Raw genomic sequence first — 17,270 nt, forward strand, 5'->3', positions numbered from 1 at the left:
AGATATCTTCCATTGCCCACCTATGGGGAAAACGAACATTGCCACAACCACTCTGTCACCCCTGAGAATTTGGCTTCTTCTCACCAAGGAAGAATGTCTCTTTTGACTGCTGAAGATGCTACTATTGCAATGACAATGCTGGAGAATCACACCAAGTCCTGTGATGTTCAGAAGGCAACAAGTGACAAGGTGACAGGAATGAGAAAGCTGAGGATCAGCAATATCAACAATCTCAAGTACAGTGCTACTCGTGGTGATGAGAAGTTTGCCCATGGCGCTACTGAGCTCATCAGAACAATGGAAGCAAAGGGATTTTCCATTCTCTACGAGTTTAATGAGAGAAATAGACTCACTCATATATTTTTTACAAACAATATAATGATCAAGAGAGCTCAACGTTTCCCCAATGTCTTTATTGTGGATGCTACATACAAGACAAACTGCGTGAAGATACCATTGGTTTGCATAGAGAGTGTCAGTAACCTAGGTGGAGAAAGGTTGAAGAGCTTTCCTGTGGCCTTTGCATGGGTAGCCAATGAGACAGAGAAGAGCTATGTTTGGTTTGTGAAGTCTCTGAAAGCAATTGTTTTGGAGGGGGTTGATAAAACTCTTATATTTGTTACAGACAAATGTAAAGCATTGATTAATGCGCTTGATTCCGAGTTCCCCTTGGCCAAGAAGCTTCTGTGTGGTTGGCATATGATCAACAACATTGCCAAAATGACAAAAAAAACAATGAAGCCAGGAAAAGAAAAAGAGTTGTGTACATATTTAGTCAACAAAATGATCTTTGGATATAAACGCGATGTCTTTGATGAAAATCTTGAGCTTTTCAAATTGCTGTCATCTTGGAAAGATTTCCAAAGTAAAGAGCAGCTGGAAGACAATAATGATGATTCTATGAAGGTTGTAGAAAAAAGAACTCTGGAAAAGTACTTTGAAGATGAGTGGATGCCGTGCAAGGAAAAGTGGGCTAGCTACCTTACTAGTCAATTAAAACATTTTGACTGTGTAACAACACAACGTGTTGAGAGTGGCCATAATGCTCTGAAAAGAATAATATTGGCTCTTCAGTCATTGAACTCTTCATTTAAGCAAATTTGCTCCTATCTTCTCCAGTTTGAGGGCAACTATCAGGACCTTGAGTTGAATGAGACAACTATCACAGATGCCAGAATATACCATGAACCTTGCCTCCATGGATTGATTCACCACGTCTCCAGAATTGGTTTGATCACCATCTGTGCTGATCTTCTAGAAGAGGTTGTATCTGGTGAGCTTTGCAATTGCAGAGTAAAAGTGGTGTTTGGTCTTCCTTGTTGCCATGATCTGCTAAGAGATTGTATGTTGCTATTATCAGACATTCCTGAAAGATGGATTCTGTCTTCTTCTTTGGGTAAACGTTTGCAGCAACTGGAATGTGACATTTCTTTACAGAAAATTGACGTTAAAAAGCCTGCCCTATGGGTGAAATGTATAATAAAGCTTGAACAACTGTTTCATCAGTGTGAAGGGAATCAACAAGTCCAGAATCTTATGGCAATGGTTGATGAACTTGTTGACAATGCTAGTAAAATAATTAACATCCAAATGTTGTATTTCCTTTGGCAAGTGAGATCAAAGCTCCTGGAAGACCTAAGCACGTCAAAAGGAAAACTGCTCTCCCAAAGGACTTTGTCTGTCACAAGCACAGACATCTCCTTGTGCAAAAGAACAAAGTAAACATGCAACATACACAAATATGATTTCACAATATAATACATATTTATTCTTTATTTCTTTAGAATGATATCAGAAGTATTTTGAAAGAAGGACTTAACACTGGAAAAGAGGTGCAGTTTTCTTATGTGTAAAACTGTAATTAATTATGTGAAAAGACCAGGTTTTACGATGTGATCAGATAGTTTTTACAAGTGTATGAAGCTGGCTTACTCATAGGTAGTAAGACCAACTTTCGAACATAGGAAAAGGTCAGAACAGCAGGATAGTAGGATGTGTTTGCATTTTTTGTATATGGGTTTTTACCACATGTACTCAAACGGCAACTCAGAATTACGTTTTGTTGTAATATATCCTACCGCTTTCCAATTAAAAGAATGATAAATGAAAGATCGATTATATGGATATGCCAGTTTTTACATTGTTTAATTTATGGATATGCCAGTTTTTACAAGGTTTTGTTGTATTTGAATTTATTTTATCCAATCTTAGAGACTTCTTCTTGTACTGTTTGCTTCCATACACTTCTCTGATCTTTAATTTATTTATAATAATTATTGGTTTATTTTGTTTTTATTAGAAAGAAAAGAATATTCTTAGGTTTATAGTACAGTGGTTATATTTAATATTCAGAAACATTCTGGCTAGTGTTCTATCCTTCATACAATTTGAAATGGCCAATGTTCTGATAAAACAAGTATTCTCCAAACAATATCTCCCAGAGAAAAGCCCAGTTGTGTGTTGCTTGCTTGTAAATGGTTGTTCTATGAAATTAGAAAAGTGTTAGCTGTTTGAACAAGAAATTGTGGATATTAAGAATATATATATGTAATTATGCTTGCAATATAATAGCTTACCAGAGACAAAAAGAAAAGGCGTCATGAATGCAAACCATAGTACTTAATATACTTTATTTGGCTATAAAAATGCTGAAAAAAAATTAATTTTTGTGAACTGTGTGGTAGAATATTTCATTTACCTACCCGAAGCAAAAGGATTTATTTGCAGACCAAGAGAGTACATAGGAGACGCTAATATTGTCTTCAGTAAATGATATACATTAATATACAAAATAAATAATATTGTTATATGTACAAAAAAAATTACCATGTCAATGACACTCATATGAAATGAAAGTTCTCGATTGGCAATGTGCTCATGAGAGGGAGGTTCATCTATAATAGAAATTATGTTAAGCCATGTGCTTATTAAAAAGAGATAGATTAAAATAAAATAAAATATTACCGTGTTCATAACCGTGTTTAATAGTAGAGAGTAATTTCGGCGATATGGCCTATACAAAAGAAAGGAAAAAGTCAGAATAATTTTATAGGATGACGGCATAAAGTATATTTACTAACCTTAGCTAATCCGGATAGACATTGTGAAGGGGATGCATCAGAAGGTAACAAAACGCGAGTGTCTGTAGTAATAGAAAACAATTATTATCATTTTAGTTATATATATATATAATATTAAAGAATAAGATATCTTACCAAGAAAATCTGTGAATGTAATAAATGTTGGAAAGAGAGAAAAGAGAAAAAACTTGTTGTTGTGAATGAGTATTGACTACTGCTGAATCTGAGAGTAAGACTGAAGGATAAAATAATATCCTCAGCTATTCCAGTCAAACGGATCTCCCTTTATGATATTATCTAATACACAGATCATCATACACATAATTGATTATTTATTATTATCACCATGACATGGGATATACAAATACATATACATTATATATATGGCATCATTATATTTCATCTACATATTTCTTTTATTATACAAATACTTAATTGAGAGACTACAACTACAACTATCTAATATTATGAAACATTACCCAAGTATCTGGGTCGGAATACTAAAATATTACCAATAGCATAAATGCTCTTCTTTACCAAAACTCTTGGACTGATCTGACTGGAGAAGTATCATATCAATTGGTCTTTCCGGATCTTTCCAGAAGAACAATACTCCTGGAAGATGACTCATCGTGATAAAGATTACTTAAGCACACACTGAATTACAAATTAGAAAAACATATAAATATCAGTAGATAGTTCCGTGTAGAAAGAGGATCGAATTTTATCATTCTTTACTTTTCTTTTGAAATAAACAACCTACACAAGTTCTCACGAATTCTTTTGTCTATATTATATTTTGCTTTATTTTCTCTCCACAACACTTGTAAATGAAAAAAAAAACAAAAAGAACAAAAGATCAAAGGGCCAAAAGGCCAAAAGACAGAAATCATATATTGGATTGAGTTGAAAAAAGCATGTTCAAAGCCGGTTTGCACCCCGTTAATTCCAGGAATTATTAATAGAGATACACATATTAAAGAAATTCTGAGTATTTACAGCAACAAGTGTAATATAATAAATGGGTTCTTGCTTTTACTTTTACCATCTTTCCATTAACTACACTTTATTCTTTCGCTTAACACCTAACTTCTTTTGTATGTTAATAACACTCTATATATACAATGAATAGATATATAAAACAAATATAATTAACAATCAACTCATGTATAACATTTTATTAGATAGCTTTCAGACCATGGTTAACAATCGTCAGTCAATTGCCCCGGCTCCATCCCCAGAATATACTGAGCTTTTAAGAAGGCTCACTACTATGGAGGAAAGTCTCAAGACCATGGATTCAAACATTGGCATTGTCATCAAGGGGAACAAAGATTCATTGGAAATACTTGATAGTGTTGCCGATGCCTCTGGAGAACTTCTTGCAGTTATTGCTCCTACCACTATACCTGCTTCTGCTTCTGTCCCTTTCACAGTTTCTTCTGTTAGTTCTACTCTGGATTGGTATACAACACCTTCTGAGGCTTTTTTTGGTATCTCTTCTGTTGCTCCTTCTGTTGCTCCTTCTGTTGGTCCAGTGGTTCTTACTGGTGCAAACGCTGGTGAACTTAGTAAACAGGATCGCACTAGAGTTTTAGTAAGTGTTGAGATGTACAGTAGCTCATCAACATAATATCTCACACTAAGTGTAGGCTCTTATCCAAGGAGAGTTGAAGAAACACAACTTCAAATCAAATAAGCCGGAACTAGTTGCAGCTAACGACAGCAAGCACAGTTGGGATGTTAATGTTGATTACAGACTTCCACCCAACAGACAGCTGATGCATGACCTTCATGCATACCTGGCTCCAAAGGTTGTTGGGACTAGTGTTCGACAGGCCGATATTAGTGATTGTATCTACACAAACTTTTGTGGAATGAGACGCCAAGTCAAGGAATCCTATGAAGCGCGCAAAAAGACAAATTCTTGGTCAAGAAAAGCAGGTTGAGAGACCGATGTATGTTAGAAATATATTTTGATTGCAAATTAAATTTATTCATATTAATACATTTATAAACTAGCATTTTGACCGTCGCGAGCTGACCTACCATACATTCAAGGCTGAAATTGATGTGAAGGTGGGTAAGAGCTGCAACGGACTCTTACAGAAAGAAGCAATGTCTGAGAGCGAATCTGAAGACGATATGCCTGGAGTCTCGAGCAACTGTGCAATTCGTACAGTGCGTCCAAGTTGGAGAAGCGATGAGGTAATTTCTTTTGTTTACATTATTGTATATAGCTTTTTTTGTTTTTTTATGGATTTAAATGAAACAGAACTTTGATTAATCACTTATTTGTATTTAGTACAATCACTTTCTTGTGGTTGTTGATGATTTTATGCGTAATTGCATGGACTTCAATTCGCATCAGATGTTGAAGAGGTCCTTCGGTAGAGATGCTGTTTTAGCAGTCCCACCTAGATTGACGTCCCTTCTCCCACACTGGGCTTTTAGAGATGAATTTCAATAAATTTTGTTTTCTTATCCTCTACATCCTCCACATCCTCCATCTGACAATGATAAATGTATCAACAAATACAAACACTATGATTATTCTTTTCTGTGTGCCTTTAAAAAAGGGAGTTATAATTTTATTATTTTTTAAATGTATTGTTTTTTTGGCAAAGGAATGACCAGCATCTTTTTTACTTTTCTGCGTGTTGTGTGCTCAGCAGTTGCTACTTCTAACATAATTATATGCACTGGCAATACACATTGAAAATCGTCAGGAGAAAATGTTGGAAAGCAGGTTTCAATGTGTTCGTACTCTTGCAATTTATCATTTTTGGGTGTGTACCATTTGATAAATGCAAAAGTATGTTGAGAATTGTGAAGAAGTTGTGTTGGGCAGCGATGGGTGCAGAGCAAGGGAGTAAGGGATGAAGAGATAGGTGGAGGAGTGAAAGAATGGGTGAAAATGTACTGTATTTGACCCATGTATGCGATGATATGCTCACCAGTACTTCCAATGAACTTTGCTTGTACAAGAGAGCCACAACTTCCAGATTCACCTTTACCCTTGTAGATCTGCCCAAGGATGTTGATGTATTTCAACAGGGTGATTGTATTGTCAACAAAGTATGGTGATTCCGATGCTTGTTGAAAGTGAACTAATTGTTCATTGTTGTATGCAACTTTGTAGTATTGTAAGAGATGAACATAGTGAATGTCACTCATTGTGGTAGCGGATTTTAATGATAGAGGGAATGCGGAAGGAGGGAGAGGTTCGTTGCCTTTTACAAGTACATTTGGATCTTCAGAAGCCTCGACAAATGACTGTATGTGGAAGGTACATTGATGGATGGATGGAATGGTGGTGGGTGTAAAGGAAGAAGTGAGTTTGGTAAGGAGAGGAAATGCAGATGTCTGGCGGGTACTCTGAAGGAAACTGTTGACAAGATCGTCTTTGTGTATATCTTCAATAAATTTCTTCATAAATGTTTCTTCAAACCCAATCTTCCTGTTTGTCTTTAAATTTTTTAACAACCCATTAAACTGCTCGAACCCAAATAACCAATAACTGTACACTGGTCCAAAATCACGAATTGTATCTCGAAGATGGAGGTGTAGGTGCATATTACAGGTGAGGATTTTGGCATTGTACAGCTCGTCACATCTGGTGCAAAAAGTTTGAAGAAACTGATGGGCAGTGTTGACTTCATCGAACGTGATCATTGGCTTGATCAACAGGTGGCATGCATCAACAAAGTTAATCCAGTTTTTGAATCTGTCTTTTGCAAGAACATCTTTCAACAGAACTGGCGAGTATACGAGCACCCATGACTTCCACTCATCTGCCTTCATATACGAAAACTGCTTTCATATTTTCGAGTTCAAAGAGGTGTATCCACCAGGCACAATCATTGTTTCTGCAGTCTTCTGCATTGCCACAAAATTGCCATCTTGAATGTCTTCGTCTTTGATCTAACAATCCATCAATCTTTTAGGTGTTCCCAGGAATAAATTATGCATGGAATCGATGATCATTCCACGTACTAGATCAAGGTATCCAAGGCGATGCAACTGCGACCATCGAACACCATTTTTGACCTCTAGCCAATGCCTTTCTGAGGGGGTACTAGCACTTTCCCACTCCTCAGCATGCAACCTGTTCTCTACACCGTCATGAAGCACCCACCGAGAGAAGTCAAACCCATGAAAGTCAACATTGACACCGTTTTCCAAGCGAGGGAAATGTCTGTTGCACTTGTAACATGCGCATGTACTGTTGTGCGAGGTGAAACCACTTGTCTTTCTTGCTGCCGGGATGTCACAGGCCACCATCATCAATGCGGCATGGACGCGGACACCACTAGGACACTCAAAAGTTGGGATTGCCAGTCCCTCATACAATCTTATCAGATCATCTACCATAGGCCGGAGATAATGGTTTATCTCTTCGGATTTGGGTTCCTTTGGGCCAGGCATCAATCCTACAAGAAGTGTGTTCTCTGGCTTGTATCTTTCATTGCAAGGCAGATTGTTTACTACCAGGTATATGGCACCAGTCGAGTGTGTGACGTTATCAAAAGGTTGAAACCAGTCGATGTTGAGAGTCAACATTAATGAACGCGAATCCTTTGTGAATTGCATGCCATCTTTGTCTTTGAGCTCCTTCTACATGGCACTGTCATATATGTCACACATCGTATCCACCATCTTCAGCTCGTGATTCCAATGTCTAATTTTATCCTCGAATCCTGGACGAAGAAAAAACATTTGTAAAGTATTAACGACAGACTGGTACAAGTATGAACGCTTGGCCACCAAAGCACCCGATGCTGATGTTTTTGTCAATTGGCAGTTGCAAGACGAGTGTGCACCAAGCTTTACGAAATCGCAATGAGACGGGACAGATGCACTTTCTTCGTATACCTTGCGTCAATCCTGACACACAACAAATTTCTTTATGCCTTTGGTCATGGCTGAGAAACCTGTCATGCGCTGAAGACCAGGAAGGCTCAAGGGCAGTTGGAAATCCTGCTCGTAAATTGTCAAAAGCTTGTTGATGAACTCAATCAAGACAACAGCGCCCTTGTCAACTACATAGTGGGAAGCGAACATCACCACAAAAGTAGCAATGAACCTGTGCACTGGGTTCTGAGACATATCGGAGGTGGCAAAAGGGTTTATTATAAAAAAAAATTAATGTTTTTTTTTAAATATTTTTAATACTAACTGACCTTCACTATTCAATTCATTGTTGTCAAGCTCAATAACATCGTCTTCACTTTTGTCTTCACTGATTTCATTGCTGTTGCTTCCACTGTCATCATTGTCATCATTGCTGATCGCGTCATTAGTAATGGAAACGTCTTCAGTGTCAGACATTGAAGCTCCTTCCCAAACAGGTGAGTTTGTCTAAGTGTATGATTCTTCCAGAGCTCCGGGTTAATGGGTTAAGATAGCTACATTTAGAATATAACACTTGGTTAATATCTAACGGTATCTGAATTAAATAAACCTTACGTTTATCATCGACCTCCATCATATTTCTTTGGGTGGACATGTCTATTACAACATGTTATTTCATGGATTACAATACAATTAAATAAATTCAAATATTGTACCCCTTTCACATCTTATGGCATTTAGTCTTGCCCTTTTGTTATGACGTTGAGCAGTTCTTCTGCCAACAAAACTATAGCCGAGATCGTTCTGACTACATCCAGCACAATAGCACTTTTCGTTGTAGAGTTCAGGAATTGTGGACATAATGTTTATTTATTTTTACTTTGAAGTGTTAAGAGAAAAAGGAAACAAGTACAACGTTTACTAAATTTACTATGTCTTTATAATGAATTGTTATATCTTTATAATAATAATAAATAATATTTTTGCCTGTTGTATCCAAGCCAATAGAAAACCGGAAAACAGTGTTTTTATCTTGAACACACAAAAAATGCTGACATGAAAAAATACCCCAGATTTTCTATTGTTATAATTTAACTTTGTACATAGTAATTCCTGTATGTTTTTCTAGTATTGACTTTTGGTTCACGATTCCATCTGTTGATCATACTCTCAAAAGAAGGGCGTGTAAACATTTTTTTCAAGGTAGTTGTCAATGAGTTATAAACAAATGTGCACTTTGAAATCATGGCGCTCTTCATACTAAACTTGTAGAGATCATTCTTACAATGCGTCTTACTACCAACTCTTTTGAAATTGCAGGATATATGTGTGTTGTTGATGTAATCGTACAATGTGTGACAATTACTACATGCTACATATTTTGATACGCCATTTATCAAGTCATTGTATCCTGTCATTTTCCTTAAACCCGGAATGCTTGTGGGAAGTCAGAAATTCTCTCCATAATGTTTAAGGATTGTATTTATGAATGTAATCAAAATTACTGCGCCTTCATCCACAATGAAGCTAGAAATAAATATCACAGTGAAAACCGCAATTACTTGATGCCAAATATTCTCTGGAAGGTTTTCTGTAGACTCTGTAAGTTATCATAAAATAATATTAATTTTTTGTTTCTTTAATTCAAACCTTTTTTCTTCAATCATAGTTTATTTTTAATATTTACCCTGTTCTTGCTCTCTGTTCTGTTCTTCTTGCTCAAATTCATTCGACAACTCATATTCAGACTCATACTCTGAGGTATACTCCTCTGTTTCAAAAAGAGATTCTTCCACTGAAAGAGGTAAGTGGGTATTGACATACTGCTCTGGTGAGGGTGCACCAATGGAGTAATTATCATCTATTGGTACTGAGTTTAAATAGAGTGTGCATTGGGTATAAAAAATAAAATACTATTACATTCAATATGTTCTTCAATTTGATCTACGTTCATATCAGCTTCACTAGTGTTTACTTTGGCTGTCAAAACTATTTGTTCTAATGGATTAGAATACATCATATAAATAAATGAAAAATTGATAACTTAATTTACCATTAATGGTTTTATCCATATTCCTGTCATTATCATTCTGGGCATGACGCTTGGCAGTTCTTTTATCTGTCATAGTGTATCCAAGATGATTGCGATTGCACCTTGTGCATTTGCAACAAACTTCATCAGGATTGGCAATGGCAAACATTTTTTCACTTAATTTTTTTTAATAATAAAGGAAGTGTGTAACAGCCGTTGCTTATTATAATTGTCTTTATTATTTTGAAAAAATTCTCTCAGGAACTCTGATATATATTAGGCCGATGATATGTCTTTAAATATATTCTTGCTGCTAAACACAGGAAATGACCTGGGTTGTAATTTTTTGGCTACTGTTATCGATAATTCCAGTTAAGTGGAATTCAATTATTTTAAGGTGTTTTTGCAGTGTTATAAAGAAATTGAAAAACTACAGTTAATAATTTTGATAAAGTAGTATTGAGAGGAAAACGTCACATTTAGTGCGTAAGAAAAGTAAGAAAAATAAAAAAGGGAGAAACTAATTTCAGGAAAGAATAAAGGGAAGGGAAATTTGTCTTCAGAAAATTGGAGAAGAATAAAATAAAAATAACAAAAAGTCCAATTTTTAGAATAAGAAATAAAAATAATATAAATAAAATTAAAATTAAAATCAAAATATAAAATTATAATTGGGGGTTTGAGACTTTGTGACTGATTAAAAAGGTTGAAATCGATTGAAAAAGGTACTAGCGCTGTGGCCAATTTATATTACCATGCATCGCGTCATAATACAGGTGGCTTCTTGGTTTAGTGGTATAATTCTCGCTTAGGGTGCGAGAGGTCCCGGGTTCGATTCCCGGAGAAGCCCAACTTATTCCCTGTTTTCACTTTCGATCTGGGTTAATTTCTTTTTTCAAATATTATTTTGATGAATTCATAAAATCTGAAGATAGTTAACCTCAGTACTTCTTTATGTGCAGTAATATCTTCCTGAGCATTAACCGCAGTATAATGACTATTTCTTTAATTAAATATAAATATGTCAGAGTTGACATCGGTGACCAAAATCGGAAGTTACAATCAACCAGTAATGGTTGACTTTTTAGGATAAAAGATCTTGTCATTGCCAATTGGTCTTTTGTCTATGTTTTAGATGTTGGAGATGACGAATATACTTATAGAGATATTACTGGATAACCACCATCTAAGACATATTATCATAGCTATTCTTTTAGCCAGAAAAGAAATACCAGATCGAGACTTGACAAATATTAACTACTGCGGATAATGCACAGTATTAATTTAGAAAACTATATAAGATAATTCATATCAATAAAAAGTATCTTTTATTCTCTCTTTGATTTTACATATACTCTTTGATCCCCAGTGGGTTTGACCTTTTGACTTTGCTATAGTAAAAGGAAGACCATCCCAGATCAGGAACGACAAAATGTATAACAAAAACATGAATAAAATGCATTGCATGACATGCGCTCCCGGGTGGGCTCGAACCACCAACCTCCTGATTAACAGTCAGACGCGCTGCCAATTGCGCCACGGAAGCCTATACATTTTATCGTGTGTATTATAAAATAAAACCAGCTTTGGGTCATGTTGTGGTGTCTGGTACCGGAAGGTCATGTGGTGATCCAGATACTCGGATGTTGGATTTATCATATATAAGAACATATTCATATTGGGATAGCGTAGTAGCTATCATCTTGTCAGTATAATATATATATAAACGATTAAGTAATCAGCCCAATAATTATTACAGTTAGTACTGTAGATAATATCTTAAAGATTGTTAAGATAATTATATCATACTGCCAGGCACTGCAAAAAAATGCCCGATTCCCATACATGATGGGATGTAAAATTCGGTGGACAGAAAACCCAAATTTGTAGTGCAGGATTTTTTTTGTAGAATAAACATTGCAATTTTTTTAAAACGATTCTATTGGTCATAGAACACTGAGTAGTATAAAAAATACAATAATAAACTTAAATTGAATAAAATAAACTGTACCTGAATATATATTTATCTTCTTTACTGTTTAAAAAATAATATTATTTTAATAATTATTAAGCAATGGCACCAACCCGTGAATCAAATAAAACAAAAGAATGCAAATGTTCTACACTGGAAAAATAGGGTAATTTCATCTATGGCGTAGGGTACTATTATTTGTGGAGTGGTAGCTTAAATTTCCATCACTTTTGTCTTTTTTATTTTCGACGGCGATGATAATGCTCGGTCTGTTTTATTGGATGAAAAAACGAGTTTACTCTTTTTTGTAAAAAATGTCTGCGAGATTTCTTTTTGGGACTTGTAGCCATGTCGCAGAGTCAATAGTTGTAGGAAACTTAAACCAAGTGATATCTTTTGAGTGAGATAATAAAGCTTTTTATTGTTGTAATATTTATTTATAAGTATGATGAGGTTAATAGTCGTGATATTACTACAAATATTTTTGTTGTATATGCTCTACAGCTAATAAAATGTACATGACGACATGTTTTAACAAAAGTGTGTATTATTGTATTTTAGAATGAGGCAATCAATTACTGTTTAGAGAACTGCCCATTTTAACAGCCGGAATAAACTATGTCATTTTGGAAGCTGGTGTAATTTGGAAAGATATATATTAAATTGTGTTCCTGAACAATTTTCTATTCTTGTCAATTCTAAAGACTTAAAAAATAAAACATACGCACACAATATGTCAAACAACAACAACAATTCAGAATGCAAGTGCTCTAAATGCTCTTCCAATAGCATGGGATTTGTTTTGGTGTCTACCCAAACACTCAGAAGACATGCACAACAGGATATCGTGAGACAATATCAGTCAGGATCTTCTTGTAAGTTCAAATTTAAGAAAATTATTATTGAGACAATTTTAATTAAATATTTATTTTCATATAATATAGCCTCAGTTATAGAAGTAATGTCGAATGACAATGACATGGAGATTGACTTTGAATACAATGTTGATGCCGAAGATCAAGTTGAAGGTATGCATAGTATTTTTATTAAAGTTTTATAATCATTTATAATATCTAATAATTTGATTCTTTTTTACCTAACAAAACAGCCGAAGACTTACCTCTTTTTGGCATTGATTCCTTGTTTGATTCTGAAAGCGAAGATGAGGGTGTCATTGAAGCAACCATTTTGGATATTTCTGACGATGAATCTGATGATGTTAGAGGTTAGTACAAAAAGCACATATAAATCAATAAAGTCAACAAGTATTGATTTTTTTTTCAAATAGAGCACTTTTCTTCATCCAATATGCCAGTCGATCCTACTCATGCTTTCATTGCTTCTTTTGCTGCCTTCTTCATATCCAAATATGTTGTCAATTCTGGTGGTGCTGTTCTGTTAAAGTTTCTTAACGAAGTATTGGCACACTTTGGACAGTCTTTCCGTCTTCCCCTCAGTATAAGCGGTGTCAACTCTATGACCGGTCTCAGCGACGTGACTCGAGGTGTCCAGCGGTTTATTGCATGTGGCGATTGTAACAAAGTATACGAAGAGTCCGATGTTGTTCCAGAGTGCTGTAATTTCGAGAGACTCTCTGGTAGAGAATGTGGAAACGCTCTTTTCTTTGCAACATCAAGAGCCTTGACTATCCCCAAAAAGATCTACATGTATAACTCCATAATCAAAACATTGTCTATCCTTTTTTGCCGCCCTGGATTCGAAGACACCATCAACCATTGGAGAATCAGAGTGCAAGTTCCAGGCATGATGTTTGACATTTACGACGGTACGAAGTGGAACAGTCTGAAGGATAGCAATGGTTTACCGTTTGTGAATCATGAGCGCTCCATAATGCTTACCATGAACATCGATTGGTTTCAACCTTTCGATGGGGTCACTTACTCCTGTGGTGCGATATACCTTTGCATCAACAACTTGCCAAGATCGGAACGGTACAAGAAGGAGAATGTTGTTCTCGTTGGTCTCATGCCAGGGCCCAAGGAAGCAAAGACAAGTGAGATCAATCACTACCTCCGTCCCCTTGTCGCGGAACTCAACCAGTTGTATGGCGGTGTGGTGATGCCTACCGTACAGTGCCCATCTGGTGCTCTTGTCCGTGCTGCCCTTCTTCTTGTTGCCTGCGACATTCCTGCTGCCCGTAAGACTTGTGGGTTCACCTCTCATTCAAGCACATGTGCATGCAATAAGTGCAACCGACAGTTCCCTCGCCTTCCAGACTCCAATGCTGTGGACTACTCTGGGTTCGTGTTTTCTGAGTGGGTGCCTCGCACTGATGCCGAAAACCGCCGTGATGCTGAGTTGTGGAGAATGGCCAGCAGTGATGCACAGAGAAAGAGATTGGAGAGGGAAAATGGTGTCCGATGGTCAGAATTGCATGACCTGGTTTACTTTAACCTCGTGGAGTGCACTGTCATCGATCCGATGCACAACCTGTACCTCGGAACAGCAAAGAGGATAATGGAGAAATGGAGATCTTCAGGTCTCATCACAGATGCACACTTGGCCGAAATGCAGTTGGATGCTGACAAGCTTGTACTGCCAGAGGACTACACGCCATTAGGGACAAAGATCGGGCGTGGCTTCCCATTCATGAAGGCCGACGAGTGGAAGTCTTGGTGCTTGGTGTACTCTCCTGTTCTCCTGCGTGGTCGTCTACCTGAAGCTCATCTCGGTAACTGGACAACGTTTGTCAATGCATGCCAGTACCTCTCAATGCCAAGCATATCCATGGCTCACCTTGATGAAGCCCATCAATCTTTGGAGGCTTTCTGCAGAGAGTGCGAGAAGTTGTATAAAGCCCCATTCCTTTCGCCAAACATGCATCTCCATCTTCATCTGCGAGAGACTGTACTGAACTTTGGCCCGGTTTATGGCTATTGGCTTTTTAGTTTCGAAAGATGCAATGGTATCTTGAAAAACTATGCGACAAATAGAAAAGACGGGTTTGAGGGAACCTATATGAAGAAGTATCTTGAAGAAGCATACCAGGGAGATCTTATTCGCCAAACTTTGCCAATAATTCGACCTGAGCATTCGGCGATCATCCTTGAGCTCACTGCATCCACTGCCAATTCCATAGCCACTTCCACTTCCACTGCCACCTCAATCCAATTCGATATCAATGCTTTTCTTGATTCTCCTGAGATCAACTTTGATATTGTCAAGGGAAACGAGCCTTTGCCCCCTTCCGCACTTCCTTTAGCTCTAAAGGGGGAGATTTCCATGGATGAATCCGAGTATGAGCATTTGTTGGAATACTATCGCGAGACATACGATGATCAAACTCTTGTTCATTATCGTCAGGCTGGTCATTCCGATAATTTTGTTAACAATCGGATACAGAAGTTTGAATCAATCAATCTTCTTGGGCAAATCTACAAGAGCAAAACGAAGAATCAGCGTGGGTCGTTCATGCAAGCCTTGTTTGAGACAAGTGATGGTAGAAGTACCAAGCCATACGCGGGCCAAATTCAGTACCTCTTTGTCAATACTGCTGTAAACTCGTTTGCTGGTCATGCGAGCCAGCATGTATTTGCATATGTACGATGGTACAAGGAAGTTTTACTTCAGCCCAGAGCAGGAGAAGGAGTTGAGGTGAATGAGGTGGGGTTCGAAGATGACAGCATGAACAGCATTCTCCCAGTGCATAGAATCTGCTATCCAGTCGCAGTAGGCGAGCACCTTGGTCTAGAAGGCGAAGTTCAGATGTGTGTAGTTCCTTTGCCACGAAAAATATATATTTAGATTCAAATACAAAAATAAAACACGTATAAAAAAGAAATATTAATTAATACAGACTAATATATATAGCTGCACGTTTATTTTTTATTATTTCTATAAATTTTTGTTTGTACTTGGCATGCTATACATGCATCTGTATACATCATGCTAATCCGTAAACATAAACAAGTAGAAAAAAGACTCTAAAATAGTTGGCAAGAAAAAAATGATTTATTTTGAAAAGCACCAATCTGGTAAAGTGACTGCCAAATTCTCGGGAATGCTCACTTCTTTCTCATAAGGGATGCGCTTTTTCAAGCTTTCTGAATTTTTCTTCAAACGGATAACAGTAAGTTCATCAATAGTACTAATAAACGTCTGGAGCTGGTTTAAAGAATAAATAGTATTAATAAAGTATTATTATTTTCTTTAAAACATAAATAGATGTTTAACATTACCTCATCAGTTCTCCAGCTGGGACGATATGCCCGCACTTTGTTATCTCCATCCGACTCGCCATCAGACATCACGTCAATAGAAAGAATATTTCCGCAATCATATCGATTCATGCCCTCATGAATAGCCTCTGTGTATGTCTGGTACGTGATAATACGACGGTCAAGAAGCTACCAAAGAGTATTGTATTAAAACATTAAATCAATAGTAAATTAACTTTATTTTAAAACTTACGGTCTTCTTTCTGTTGCGTCTTCTTCCAGCTTTATTTCTAACCATAATCTTCTCTGCTGAGGTCCGGAAGACTCGCACTTGATTTTGGTAGTGATTCTTTATTATATTCATAATGACACTCTTTGACACATTTGTGCAACATCTTTGAGGTCTCAGGTACTTGAAGAGAGCCAGTGCAAGTGTCTTGTTGTACTTGTCGCCATACGTGCCAGTCATTGACCATGCTGATCTATTATTATTCTCAGCAACTTTGAGCGGGTCTGTGCTAACAAAGTTCGGTTTCTTGATGTAACTATTGATAAGTTGCTATAAAAACAGTATTAGATATATTAATCAGTAATGTTATTATTATCAATTTACTTACAGAAATCAAGGGATGATGTTTCGCTCCAAGGTCAAGATCATCATCCATGGAAGAAGAAGAATCCGCTGGTACAGCAGAAGGCATCACGGAATTTTGGCTGGTCATTGCCTTTTTTATTTCAGCATTTTCAGTCATGAGCTGAAGGACCGAGTTCTTCAAAAATTCATTTGTCTTGTTGGACAAATCCAGGCCATTCTTCAAATGAGTTATTGCATCAGTCACTCCTTTTGCATTTTCTTGCAAGGATTGCATCGACACATTGTTGGCTGCCAACAAGGTAAGGACGTGATCCATTGGGGTCACAGCGACTTGAACTTCAGGGGCTGTGTCAACTGCTACTTCTGGAGTTGGTGTATCAATTGGAGCAACAACACCTGCAATTGTGCTATTAAGAACAGCATTCATGCGTAGGTTGGGTCGGCGGGGAGCAGTAGGAATACGCTTTGTCATTTTCTGTTAATAAAATAAATATTAATAATTTTCAACTAATATTGTACAATTCACTACACTTGTTATATCATATTTAAAATTCACATA

General features: G+C 36.8%; 9 protein-coding genes and 2 non-coding genes across 11 annotated transcripts; 4 read left to right on the forward strand and 7 right to left on the reverse strand.

Moving 5' to 3' along the window:
• Positions 1–1,137: 1,137 nt before the first annotated feature.
• On the forward strand, positions 1,138–1,853 carry PHYBLDRAFT_74195 (hypothetical protein; the record flags this gene model as incomplete). Its single annotated transcript, XM_018443000.1, has 3 exons — positions 1,138–1,570; positions 1,624–1,718; positions 1,785–1,853. Coding segments are annotated over 3 exons (597 nt in total), but the record flags the coding sequence as incomplete, so codon positions are not given.
• A 518-nt stretch (positions 1,854–2,371) lies between these two features.
• PHYBLDRAFT_168348 (hypothetical protein) lies at positions 2,372–3,711 on the reverse strand (the record flags this gene model as incomplete). The annotated part of the gene is made up of 7 exons (XM_018435842.1): positions 2,372–2,483; positions 2,699–2,760; positions 2,827–2,894; positions 2,965–3,013; positions 3,081–3,142; positions 3,216–3,224; positions 3,618–3,711. The coding sequence occupies 7 exons, from the start codon at positions 3,709–3,711 to the stop codon at positions 2,372–2,374; spliced, it is 456 nt and encodes a 151-aa protein (XP_018291964.1).
• A 534-nt stretch (positions 3,712–4,245) lies between these two features.
• PHYBLDRAFT_168349 (hypothetical protein) lies at positions 4,246–5,550 on the forward strand (the record flags this gene model as incomplete). Its single annotated transcript, XM_018435843.1, has 4 exons — positions 4,246–4,677; positions 4,733–4,969; positions 5,103–5,288; positions 5,386–5,550. The coding sequence occupies 4 exons, from the start codon at positions 4,246–4,248 to the stop codon at positions 5,548–5,550; spliced, it is 1,020 nt and encodes a 339-aa protein (XP_018291965.1).
• A 131-nt stretch (positions 5,551–5,681) lies between these two features.
• On the reverse strand, positions 5,682–6,884 carry PHYBLDRAFT_145394 (hypothetical protein; the record flags this gene model as incomplete). The annotated part of the gene is made up of 1 exon (XM_018431426.1): positions 5,682–6,884. The coding sequence occupies one exon, from the start codon at positions 6,882–6,884 to the stop codon at positions 5,682–5,684; it is 1,203 nt and encodes a 400-aa protein (XP_018291966.1).
• Positions 6,885–7,031: 147 nt separating this feature from the next.
• On the reverse strand, positions 7,032–7,562 carry PHYBLDRAFT_102220 (hypothetical protein; the record flags this gene model as incomplete). Its single annotated transcript, XM_018427687.1, has 1 exon — positions 7,032–7,562. A coding segment is annotated over one exon (531 nt), but the record flags the coding sequence as incomplete, so codon positions are not given.
• A 1,820-nt stretch (positions 7,563–9,382) lies between these two features.
• Positions 9,383–10,135, reverse strand: PHYBLDRAFT_64882 (hypothetical protein; the record flags this gene model as incomplete). Its single annotated transcript, XM_018441362.1, has 4 exons — positions 9,383–9,534; positions 9,622–9,804; positions 9,855–9,932; positions 9,988–10,135. The coding sequence occupies 4 exons, from the start codon at positions 10,133–10,135 to the stop codon at positions 9,383–9,385; spliced, it is 561 nt and encodes a 186-aa protein (XP_018291968.1).
• Positions 10,136–10,744: 609 nt separating this feature from the next.
• On the forward strand, positions 10,745–10,816 carry PHYBLDRAFT_t129. The gene has a single exon. It is a non-coding gene; the product is annotated as a tRNA-Pro (tRNA).
• Positions 10,817–11,311: 495 nt separating this feature from the next.
• PHYBLDRAFT_64883 (hypothetical protein) lies at positions 11,312–11,813 on the reverse strand (the record flags this gene model as incomplete). Its single annotated transcript, XM_018441363.1, has 3 exons — positions 11,312–11,512; positions 11,579–11,668; positions 11,724–11,813. The coding sequence occupies 3 exons, from the start codon at positions 11,811–11,813 to the stop codon at positions 11,312–11,314; spliced, it is 381 nt and encodes a 126-aa protein (XP_018291969.1).
• On the reverse strand, positions 11,440–11,512 carry PHYBLDRAFT_t136. Its single transcript has one exon. It is a non-coding gene; the product is annotated as a tRNA-Asn (tRNA).
• An 858-nt stretch (positions 11,814–12,671) lies between the features above and the next one.
• PHYBLDRAFT_168353 (hypothetical protein) lies at positions 12,672–15,703 on the forward strand (the record flags this gene model as incomplete). Its single annotated transcript, XM_018435844.1, has 5 exons — positions 12,672–12,813; positions 12,883–12,966; positions 13,047–13,163; positions 13,227–13,605; positions 14,275–15,703. 5 exons carry the CDS (start codon positions 12,672–12,674, stop codon positions 15,701–15,703), a joined length of 2,151 nt encoding a protein of 716 aa, XP_018291970.1.
• A 207-nt stretch (positions 15,704–15,910) lies between these two features.
• On the reverse strand, positions 15,911–17,183 carry PHYBLDRAFT_145398 (hypothetical protein; the record flags this gene model as incomplete). Its single annotated transcript, XM_018431427.1, has 4 exons — positions 15,911–16,063; positions 16,138–16,305; positions 16,370–16,675; positions 16,734–17,183. 4 exons carry the CDS (start codon positions 17,181–17,183, stop codon positions 15,911–15,913), a joined length of 1,077 nt encoding a protein of 358 aa, XP_018291971.1.
• Positions 17,184–17,270: the final 87 nt, after the last annotated feature.

This window comes from Phycomyces blakesleeanus (genome assembly GCF_001638985.1).
Source record: "Phycomyces blakesleeanus NRRL 1555(-) unplaced genomic scaffold PHYBLscaffold_10, whole genome shotgun sequence".
NCBI classification, from domain to species: domain Eukaryota; kingdom Fungi; phylum Mucoromycota; class Mucoromycetes; order Mucorales; family Phycomycetaceae; genus Phycomyces; species Phycomyces blakesleeanus.